The 12,811-nt window shown below is 46.3% G+C and overlaps 1 protein-coding gene across 3 annotated transcripts in view; it reads left to right on the forward strand.

The window, feature by feature from the left end:
* Nucleotides 1-12,811, forward strand: part of ube3c (ubiquitin protein ligase E3C) — an 88,210-nt gene that overhangs the window by 68,170 nt on the left and 7,229 nt on the right. For all 3 annotated transcript variants that reach the window (XM_062994491.1, XM_062994490.1, XM_062994489.1), the window contains 3 exons: nucleotides 468-656; nucleotides 3,729-3,795; nucleotides 8,023-8,153. In XM_062994491.1, coding sequence (XP_062850561.1) covers nucleotides 468-656; nucleotides 3,729-3,795; nucleotides 8,023-8,153 — 387 coding nt within the window. The remainder of the gene's footprint in view (nucleotides 1-467; nucleotides 657-3,728; nucleotides 3,796-8,022; nucleotides 8,154-12,811) is intronic.

A 12,811-nucleotide genomic window follows, 5' to 3' on the forward strand; every position in this document is an offset into this window, starting at 1 on the left:
GGGTGGACTGTAGCAGATGATAACCAAAGGATCACGCTTTGCTCTCTGCATTCCTCTGTCGTCTTGCCGGCACCTTGAGCAGACACTAGGAGTCGCTGTTGAGCAGCATGAGAGTGAATCCTTAATCCTATTAGCATGTCTAAGACTCGAACCCAGGTGGTGGCTATGCAGCTCATTGGACCATGCCGCGAGCCTGAGATGTTGTCCATCGGAAAAAGTGGATTATAGATTGAATCTCATGCCGCTCAACAGCGACTCCTAGTGTCTGCCTGAGATGTTGTCCACGGGAAAAAGTCGCCCAGCTTGAAGCTAACTTTAAAAATACATGAGTGGATATGTGTAGCAGTGAACGGTTCATGCTGCGTTAGTATAAAAGCGTTCAGCATGTGGATCAGCGGTCCTGACCCGCGTGTAGGGGCGCTAGAGTTCGGACACCCGCTGACCCGCCTCTCGCTCCGACTCTCCAGGTGGTCGAGCTGAAGCCGGGCGGAAAGGACGTCCCGGTTACCACGGCGAACCGCATCGCCTACATCCATCTGGTGGCCGATTACCGCCTGAACAAACAGATCCGAGCGCACTGCCTGGCGTTCAGACAGGGACTCGCTAACGTGCTGAACCTGGAGTGGCTGCGCATGTTTGATCAGCAGGAGATTCAGGTAACGCTTCATCACACACACACACACACACACACACACACACACACACACACACACACACACAGTCGAGAGCTGCATTCGTTTTTGCCTCAGATGTTGTACTGATGGTGGGAGAGGTTGGTACAGCTGGTGCTATCCATGACTGGCGCTATGCTTCATCCACTTTCCTTCCAAGGCGGTTAGCGCTTCGTTTACCGCAGGGATGTCCCGATCACGTTTTTTTTTGTTCCCGATCATTAATTTAGATCCCGATCCGATACCGAGTCTCAAAGCGATACTTGTATTTTCTAGATATTGTCTAGATTAGGGTTGGGCGGTATGACGATTTAAATGTGAAGCGCCAGATTTCTGCTTCAGGTTTACCTTGAAAACTGAGACTTTAGGACACGCGCGCATCCACAGTGAGGGAGGGGTGGGAGGGGTAGGCGGTTGGAGCTCGCTGATTGGCTGTAAGGTGTGTAAGGCGATAACACAGAGAGACAAGTGAAAAGCCACACTGGCTAGCGTTAGCTGTGAGCTAACAAGCAGAAACTGAATAACGGCTCGTCGTTTAATTTTTCAAAATCAACATTTGTTATCAGTTCAAGCGGAAATGAACACGAGCGCGTCCGTGCGCGGACACGTACTTATTTACTAAATACAGTACAGGCCAAAAGTTTGGACACACCTTCTCATTCCTGTGGTTTTTAAACTTTCTACATTGTAGATTAATACTAAAGACGTCCAAACTATGAAGGAACACGTATGGAATTATGTAGTAAACAAAAAAGTGTTAAACAAACCAGAATATGTTTTATATTTTAGATTCTTCAAAGTAGCCATATTTTGCTCTGATGACAGATTTGCACACTCTTTGAAATTTTCTCAACCAGCTTTATTAGGTTTCCACCTGGGACGGTTTTCAATGAATGTTTGTGCCTTGTCTAGAGTGAATTTTTGGAATTTGTTGCTTTTTTAATGTGTTTGAGACCATCAGTTGGGTTGTGCAGAGGTAGAGTTGGTAAAATATAAAACATATTCTAATTTGTTTAACACTTTTTGGTTCACTACATAATTCTTCATAGTTTGGACGTCTTCAGTATTAATCTACAATGTAGAAAATAAAAATAATCAAGAAAAAACATTGAAGAGAAGGTGTGTCCAAACTTTTGGCTGGTGTTTCCAAACTTTTGGCCTGTACTGTATATCTTCAGTGTAAATCGAGCACAAGTGTTGAGAAAAAGGAGCAAACAGTGATAATAACGTTACGCCCGATCCGCTGTTCTGACTCTTGTGTCTGCCATAGATTTTCCTGCCTATGTAAGAACTATTTTTTCCTAAATAAAAGCGCTATATTAAGAAAAAAGATATATTCATATTTTTTGTTACGGTATAGAACTTAATTCTGGATTACAGGCAGAACTAATCGTACACGTTCATACACTTAAGAAATATCTGTAACTATAAACTAAGCAGTTAACTTTTGAAATATATTGAAGTGTGTAGCTGCTATTATTCTGTTTTGTGTGGGCAGAGAGAGATTACAGAGCCAAAATGTTATGTGTTAATGTTTGTGGTAAAGTGTAATTGATACACGTGCATTTATACTTATGCGTAATTATTATAGATCAGATAAGAAAAGCAATGTTTGACGTTCAGATTGTTAAATCTTTTTATAATAAAACATTGAAATATTGTAATTACACTCGTGTGTACACTGTACAGTTTGTCCGCGACACTCCCCCCCCCGCGGTATTTCCTGAAGACGGTATGAAAATCGGCAATACCGCCCAACCCTAGTCTAGATAAGAACTAGATAATACTGTTTAACAACGGAATAGCTCTGCAGTGCTGTAGTGCTGTAGGGAAAAAAATTGCCTGCATCCAAGCTATTGCTTAATGTTCTTTTATTTTTACAAAATAAAAGTAAACAAACTTAGTGCAGCATTGTAGCAGTAAAACTAGAACACTCGAAATTAAGTGAAGGTTCTTTTTGAGGAAAATCAGCGTCTCGGCCGGTTCCTCTTCTCATCATGTAATAATAATAAACTCGCTGTATTCGGCCGAGTGTTTATTTTTTAGGTGCCGTATCAGATTGGTTGATCGTTCGGTTAAATGATATCTGGTTTGTTTATGAGCCACCGTACTTGTAGGCGTGTTGTAACTAAGCCAATCGGAGTGCTTGATACTGAGATGTCGTTCAGTCTTGTAACTCGTGCTGTATACTTCGCTGTTGGACTCTCCGTTTACGACACCTGCTTGACCGCTGACGTAAAACGAAGGATCGGGCTTTAGTGAAGCCGATACCGATCAGTTAAGAAATGCCTTGATCGGGCCCGATTCCGATCTTTAAGATCGGATCGGGACATCCCTAGTTTACCGCCAAGCTCGTGAAACATTGCTGCTTCAATCAAAGGACGACGCAGACCAGCGATTCCAGGAATAGCAAACGTTGGATTGCAATTAATCTAGCCGTATTTTTCCCCCCACAATGCCTTGCTTCAATTCGAAGTGGACTACGACAGTTAAGGGTGGTGAGGTGGCGCATCGGTCTATTATGCCAGCCCGTCAAAGCTGAGATCCGGGTTCTATTCTGAGCAGTGCTTCAGCCCAGACATGGTCTGGTCTGGTCTGGTCTGGTGGGGTGGCATGGAGCGGTATGGGGTGGCATTCCTACCCTGCGACCATTGTTTCCCAGTGAAACCGTACCCACTGCGACCCGGACCAGAATAAAACTATTCATGGCTGAAATAGGCTTACCGTTTGATAGGCGTAACAGTGAACCTCTGAGCTTTGCTGGTTGACTGGAGGATGCGGCATACATGCGGTTCTGACTCAAAACCAGTCTACATGCTTCATAGTGTGTAACTATACCACTGCTGATGCACCAATTACAGAGTATTGAGCATTTGTGTGGTTTGGAACGCAGCCCTTTTCTCTGAGCTCCGCCTTCACGGGGCAGTGATTGGCCGATACGTTTTTGGCTTAAATGTTGGACCCGCCCACCAGTCAGGCGACGCCCCACCCGAAATTCGGGCTTCTGTGTGTGTAGCTGGAGTGGAGCTGTTGGTGACGCTTGTCGTTATTTCTCAGGTCTTGGTCTCTGGTGCTCATGTACCCATCTGTCTGGAGGACCTGAAGAAGTTCACCAACTACTCAGGTACACCCACCCCGCCATGTAATCACATGTTACCCCTCACAACCCTTTACCCACCCCGCCAGATCATCACATCATCACCTGTTACCCCTCACAACCCTACCTACATCCACCCCGCCAGATCATCACCTGTTACCCCTCACAACCCTACCTACACCCACCCCGCCAGATCATCACATCATCACATTACCCCTCACAACCCTACCTACATTCACCCCGCCAGATCATCACATCATCACATTACCCCTCACAACCCTACCTACATCCACCCCGCCAGATCATCACCTGTTACCCCTCACAACCCTACCTACACCCACCCCACCAGATCATCACATCATCACGTTACCCCTCACAACCCTACCTACACCCACCACACCAGATCATCACATCATCACGTTACCCCTCACAACCCTACCTACACCCACCCCACCAGATCATCACATCATCACGTTACCCCTCACAACCCTACCTACACCCACCACACCAGATCATCACATCATCACGTTACCCCTCACAACCCTACCTACACCCACCACACCAGATCATCACATCATCACGTTACCCCTCACAACCCTACCTACACCCACCCCACCAGATCATCACATCATCACGTTACCCCTCACAACCCTACCTACACCCACCCCACCAGATCATCACATCATCACGTTACCCCTCACAACCCTACCTACACCCACCCCACCAGATCATCACATCATCACGTTACCCCTCACAACCCTACCTACACCCACCCCACCAGATCATCACATCATCACGTTACCCCTCACAACCCTACCTACACCCACCCCACCAGATCATCACATCATCACATTACTCCTCACAACCCTACCTACATTCACCCCACCAGATCATCACATCATCACGTTACCCCTCACAACCCTACCTACACCCACCACACCAGATCATCACATCATCACATTACCCCTCACAACCCTACCTACACCCACCACACCAGATCATCACATCATCACATTACTCCTCACAACCCTACCTACATTCACCCCACCAGATCATCACATCATCACATTACTCCTCGCAACCCTACCTACATTCACCCCGCCAGATCATCACATCATCACATTACTCCTCACAACCCTACCTACATTCACCCCGCCAGATCATCACATCATCACATTACTCCTCACAACCCTACCTACATTCACCCCGCCAGATCATCACATCATCACATTACCCCTCACAACCCTACCTACACCCACCCCACCAGATCATCACATCATCACATTACTCCTCACAACCCTACCTACATCCACCCCACCAGATCATCACATCATCACATTACTCCTCACAACCCTACCTACATCCACCCCACCAGATCATCACATCATCACATTACTCCTCACAACCCTACCTACACCCACCCCACCAGATCATCACATCATCACATTACTCCTCACAACCCTACCTACATCCACCCCACCAGATCATCACATCATCACATTACTCCTCACAACCCTACCTACATTCACCCCGCCAGATCATCACATCATCACATTACCCTCACAACCCTACCTACATCCACCCCACCAGATCATCACATCATCACATTACTCCTCACAACCCTACCTACATTCACCCCGCCAGATCATCACATCATCACATTACCCCTCACAACCCTACCTACACCCACCCCACCAGATCATCACATCATCACATTACTCCTCACAACCCTACCTACATCCACCCCACCAGATCATCACATCATCACATTACTCCTCACAACCCTACCTACATCCACCCCACCAGATCATCACATCATCACATTACTCCTCACAACCCTACCTACATCCACCCCACCAGATCATCACATCATCACATTACTCCTCACAACCCTACCTACATCCACCCCACCAGATCATCACATCATCACATTACTCCTCACAACCCTACCTACATCCACCCCACCAGATCATCACATCATCACATTACTCCTCACAACCCTACCTACATTCACCCCGCCAGATCATCACATCATCACATTACTCCTCACAACCCTACCTACATTCACCCCACCAGATCATCACATTACTCCTCACAACCCTACCTACACCCACCCCACCAGATCATCACATCATCACATTACTCCTCACAACCCTACCTACATTCACCCCACCAGATCATCACATCATCACATCATCACATTACCCCTCACAACCCTACCTACATTCACCCCGCCAGATCATCACATCATCACATTACTCCTCACAACCCTACCTACATTCACCCCACCAGATCATCACATCATCACATTACCCCTCACAACCCTACCTACATTCACCCCACCAGATCATCACATCATCACATTACTCCTCACAACCCTACCTACACCCACCACACCAGATCATCACATCATCACGTTACCCCTCACAACCCTACCTACACCCACCCCACCAGATCATCACATCATCACATTACCCCCACAACCCTACCTACACCCACCCCACCAGATCATCACATCATCACGTTACCCCTCACAACCCTACCTACATCCACCCCGCCAGATCATCACATCATCACGTTACCCCTCACAACCCTACCTACACCCACCCCACCAGATCATCACATCATCACATTACCCCCACAACCCTACCTACACCCACCCCACCAGATCATCACATCATCACGTTACCCCTCACAACCCTACCTACACCCACCCCACCAGATCATCACATCATCACATTACCCCCACAACCCTACCTACACCCACCCCACCAGATCATCACATCATCACGTTACCCCTCACAACCCTACCTACACCCACCCCACCAGATCATCACATCATCACATTACCCCCACAACCCTACCTACACCCACCACACCAGATCATCACATCATCACATTACCCCTCACAACCCTACCTACACCCACCCCGCCAGATCATCACATCATCACATTACCCCTCACAACCCTACCTACACCCACCCCACCAGATCATCACATCATCACGTTACCCCTCACAACCCTACCTACACCCACCCCACCAGATCATCACATCATCACGTTACCCCTCACAACCCTACCTACACCCACCCCACCAGATCATCACATCATCACGTTACCCCTCACAACCCTACCTACACCCACCACACCAGATCATCACATCATCACATTACCCCTCACAACCCTACCTACATCCACCCCACCAGATCATCACATCATCACATTACCCCTCACAACCCTACCTACACCCACCCCGCCAGATCATCACATTATCACGTTACCCCTCACAACCCTACCTACATCCACCCCACCAGATCATCACATCATCACATTACCCCTCACAACCCTACCTACATCCACCAGCCAGATCATCACATCATCACGTTACCCCTCACAACCCTACCTACATTCACCCCACCAGATCATCACATCATCACGTTACCCCTCACAACCCTACCTACACCCACCCCACCAGATCATCACATCATCACGTTACCCCTCACAACCCTACCTACACCCACCACACCAGATCATCACATCATCACGTTACCCCTCACAACCCTACCTACACCCACCCCACCAGATCATCACATCATCACGTTACCCCTCACAACCCTACCTACACCCACCACACCAGATCATCACATCATCACGTTACCCCTCACAACCCTACCTACACCCACCCCACCAGATCATCACATCATCACGTTACCCCTCACAACCCTACCTACATTCACCCCACCAGATCATCACATCATCACATTACTCCTCACAACCCTACCTACATCCACCCCACCAGATCATCACATCATCACATTACTCCTCACAACCCTACCTACATCCACCCCACCAGATCATCACATCATCACATTGCTCCTCACAACCCTACCTACATCCACCCCACCAGATCATCACATCATCACATTACCCCTCACAACCCTACCTACACCCACCCCGCCAGATCATCACATCATCACGTTACCCCTCACAACCCTACCTACATCCACCCCACCAGATCATCACATCATCACATTACTCCTCACAACCCTACCTACACCCACCCCACCAGATCATCACATCATCACATTACATATTACCCCTCACAACCTTACACTTACCCCTCTACATAATCACGTTACCCCTCACAATCCTACACCCACCCCTCCACATAATCACAGTGGACGTAAATCACAGTGAATTGTTGAGTAAATATAAATGTAATGAACACACACTTCTTGATGGTTGTGTGTGCAGGTGGATACACAGCCACTCACTCAGTCATAAAGATCTTCTGGGAAGTGGTGGAGAGCTTCAGCGACGAGGAGAAACGCAAACTGCTCAAGTTTGTCACCAGCTGCTCACGGCCTCCACTGCTGGGATTTAAGGTCAGTAATGTCTTTATATCTCCTCACACACACACACACACACACACATGTATGGAATATATATATATATATATATATATATATATATATATATATATATATATATATATATATATACAGTGTATCACAAAAGTGAGTACACCCCTCACATTTCTGCAGATATTTAAGTATATCTTTTCATGGGACAACACTGACAAAATGACACTTTGACACAATGAAAAGTAGTCTGTGTGCAGCTTATATAACAGTGTAAATTTATTCTTCCCTCAAAATAACTCAATATACAGCCATTAATGTCTAAACCACCGGCAACAAAAGTGAGTACACCCCTAAGAGACTACACCCCTAAATGTCCAAATTGAGCACTGCTTGTCATTTTCCCTCCAAAATGTCATGTGATTTGTTAGTGTTACTAGGTCTCAGGTGTGCATAGGGAGCAGGTGTGTTCAATTTAGTAGTACAGCTCTCACACTCTCTCATACTGGTCACTGAAAGTTCCAACATGGCACCTCATGGCAAAGAACTCTCTGAGGATCTTAAAAGACGAATTGTTGCGCTACATGAAGATGGCCAAGGCTACAAGAAGATTGCCAACACCCTGAAACTGAGCTGCAGCACAGTGGCCAAGATCATCCAGCGTTTTAAAAGAGCAGGGTCCACTCAGAACAGACCTCGCGTTGGTCGTCCAAAGAAGCTGAGTGCACGTGCTCAGCGTCACATCCAACTGCTGTGTTTGAAAGATAGGCGCAGGAGTGCTGTCAGCATTGCTGCAGAGATTGAAAAGGTGGGGGGTCAGCCTGTCAGTGCTCAGACCATACGCCGCACACTACATCAAATTGGTCTGCATGGCTGTCACCCCAGAAGGAAGCCTCTTCTGAAGTCTCTACACAAGAAAGCCCGCAAACAGTTTGCTGAAGACATGTCAACAATGGACATGGATTACTGGAACCATGTCCTATGGTCTGATGAGACCAAGATTAATTTGTTTGGTTCAGATGGTCTCAAGCATGGTGGTGGGAATGCTATGGTCTGGGGCTGCATGGGTGCAGCAGGTGTTGAGGAGTTACATTTCATTGAGGGACACATGAACTCCAATATGTACTGTGAAATACTGAAGCAGAGCATGATCCCCTCCCTCCGGAAACTGGGTCGCAGGGCAGTGTTCCAGCATGATAATGACCCCAAACACACCTCCTCTAAGACGACCACTGCTTTATTGAAGAGGCTGAGGGTAAAGGTGATGGACTGGCCAAGCATGTCTCCAGATCTAAACCCAATAGAACATCTTTGGGGCATCCTCAAGCGGAAGGTGGAGGAGCGCAAAGTCTCGAATATCCGCCAGCTCCGTGATGACGTCATGGAGGAGTGCAAAAGCATTCCAGTGGCAACCTGTGAAGCTCTGGTAAACTCCATGCCCAGGAGAGTTAAGGCAGTTCTGGGAAATAATGGTGGCCACACAAAATATTGACACTTCAGGAACTTTCACTAAGGGGTGTACTCACTTTTGTTGCCGGTGGTTTAGACATTAATGGCTGTATATTGAGTTATTTTGAGGGAAGAATAAATTTACACTGTTATATAAGCTGCACACAGACTACTTTTCATTGTGTCAAAGTGTCATTTTGTCAGTGTTGTCCCATGAAAAGATATACTTAAATATCTGCAGAAATGTGAGGGGTGTACTCACTTTTGTGATACACTGTATATATAGTGTATATATGTGATGAAGACAGAAGCAGTGTTTATTGCTTTTGGGACACTACCTGACTCTCTTCCGGTGTGTAATATGATTTCTGCTCTACTATGCCACCCAGTGGAGATCTCTAATAGTCCAGTTTTGACTGTGAATCACATAATGAATCTCGAGTTCACGAGAAGTTCAAGTGAAGTTCAGGGCTGTTTGTTACATTTAGACCGTTTCATTCAGTCAGCTTATCAGTGGTTCCACTGCGGGCGGTGCAGTTCTGTCGTCCTCTGCCTCCACATGTATCTGTGTTTATTTGGATTTTACAGCTTGTGTTACAGCTTGAGCTTCTGAGAAATTGTGAGAATCAGAATCAGCTTTTCTAAGAGAGTTTAAAACTTTTATCATTAAAGTTTAACGTGGTTTAATGTAGTAAAAGAAGGAGACAGGAGCACTAAACTCCTCTTCATTATTACTGCTCATAAGTTCCTCCACTAATCACATTCCTCACTCGCTGTTTTAGTACAATAAATCACGTTAAGTTTTGTTCGTACAGCCTCATATCAAACAGTTCGTCTCATTGGAGGAGCTTTGAAAAGGTCGGCGAACAGCAAACGGGGTCAAAGTTCAATCAGGTGAAGTTTGAGCGGTGCGGCAAGCGAGAAAATCATCAGAAAATAGAAGCCCTATTTTAAACACCCACCCACAGATAGCGCCAGTTGTGTCTGATAAATGCCCGATGTACCACAGAGCGCCCATAGAATGACCTACTTATGTGATTGTCTTTAAACGTGCATTTAAAGACACACAGGGAGGTTTAGGGAGGTGATTCCCACTTGACCCAACCTTACCTTGTGTTATGAGTGTGTTACTGTTTGGATTAACTGGGTGTGGGTGTTGCTAGAGCTGTCTGACCAGTCTGACTCATTAACACGTCTTATTGTCTGGTCAGGTTTGTCACCAGCACCAAGGGCAGGGTAATAAACTCTTTACAATTTACATAAGGTCATTTACTGATCCTTAAAGCACAGTGTCACTGTAACACACACACTCCAAGACTCAGCAGAGTACCATACACTATATGGACAAAAGTATTGGGACACGAGTTTCAGCCACAACAATCACTAACAGTCGTGATGAATCAGGTATACAAAGGGAAACAATATTCTTCCAACCTTGCAGCAACAGTTCAGGGAAGGCCTTTAACCATTTCAGTGCACAAAGCAAGATCTATAAAGACATGAAGACAAGTTCAGGTTAAAAAAACTCCAGTGATCTGCCCTGAACAGCTTCGGAAGGAACCGGAACATCAACTGAGGCTTTCATAACCAACATCAGTGCCCAGTAATACACATGCTGCCAACTTTTGACTAGATACTTCAAAGTCTGCAAAGCTTCTCAGAATGGTTGTTGTTCTAGCTGAAAGGGTCACATAGAGGTCACTTTATGTATAAAACCATTTGTCCAACAAACTCATGCTCAGGTGTCCAAATTTTCACGGCACTTGACTGGCACTTTTTACTCAAGGTGACGTAAAATTGTGACCAAATGCGGTCCAAGCAATTAAGGGAGAAGTGCTTTGCTCAAGGGTCCAACAGTACCTTAACCGCTGAGCCACCTCTGCTTTACACCGCTGTTCAAGTACCAAATTATCATAAATACAGCGGTACCTTGCAACTCGATGTCAACTGGTTCTGGGAGTGGCGTTGAGTTTCAAGGGTTTTTTTCCCCCCATAAAGATGTTTGGTCCTGCGGAGCTGCATATATTTTAGGCTCATATAAAATAGTGAGGTGGTTTTTGACACTGAAAATAACACAAATATAATATAAAACACTGAAATACAATAAAAGCTGCACTTTAGCTTTACTTCTTTATTGTTTCCTTACGCTTATTAATGGTGGAGGTGCTTGATCTTGGAATAGCGTATTCCGTTCAGTACCGGCGCATTCACATATTTCCTATGTGTGCACAAAACTTAACATGACTTACTGTACTAAAACAACGAGCGATGGTGTAATGGCTAGATTATTCTTTATGTTAAGAGAATCTAATAAACCAGGGGTGCCCAGACTTTTAGAGAAGTTTCATTGGCCGGACTGAAGTGAGTGTTGGTAATGAATTTGACTTTGGAGAGGACAGGGCGAGCGGGACTTTTTAATGCTGGACGTGGCTGGAGGAGAGAGAGAGAGCGAGCGAGAAAGTAAAGGACAGCTGAGAAAGGCGAATCTAAACCACGATGCTCTCTCACCTCCAGCCTGCCCGGCCTTAATTAGGCGCCGTTAAACAGCCCCGGATTCATTAGGGGAGAAATGGCCCTGTCACGGAGAGCCATTTAAAAAAGATGATGGAAACCTTTTTCTCCAAGTGATGGCTGGCGTGCTGACACCTCCTCCATAAGCAACGATACTTTAATACGCTAATCGTTGGAAAAACGGGGCTGGCGGGAACAGATCCCGCCCGCGGGTTTAATCGGGTTCTAACCCCGGCTCGAACCCTGGACGCTGCAGAAGCAGAGAATTTGTGCGGGATTCCGTCACCTCATCGACCTCCTGGTTATTAGCCGTCGCGGCCAGTGATGATTCCGCTGATTAACGGCGGTCAGAGTGGCTCTAGTGTCCCATCAGACGTTTATCCGCTCTGGATCTGATTCAAGCTCTGAAAAGCTTCTTTAAGATACTTTTAACTGTTGGATTCGAATATCCAGGTTCAAAGGTTCAAACCAAGGATCAAAAATGTGTTTGTTTTGGGGGGAAGGGTATCAGGACTCTTGGATTGCGTTTATACCCCTGGATTGAACCCCAGATTGGTTGTGCGGTTTCCGAAAGGTTAAAATTGATCTGCTTAGTCGTGCGTATTGTAGTTTATTTAATCCCGGATCTTAGTCGTATTGGGCATCCTGAGCGCTCGAATTCAGGCTGGCAGGCCGGGCCCCTACACCAGGGGTGTCCAGACTTTTCTTGTTGGGGACCAGAT

This window comes from Trichomycterus rosablanca, chromosome 4 (assembly GCF_030014385.1).
Source record: "Trichomycterus rosablanca isolate fTriRos1 chromosome 4, fTriRos1.hap1, whole genome shotgun sequence".
Taxonomy (NCBI): domain Eukaryota; kingdom Metazoa; phylum Chordata; class Actinopteri; order Siluriformes; family Trichomycteridae; genus Trichomycterus; species Trichomycterus rosablanca.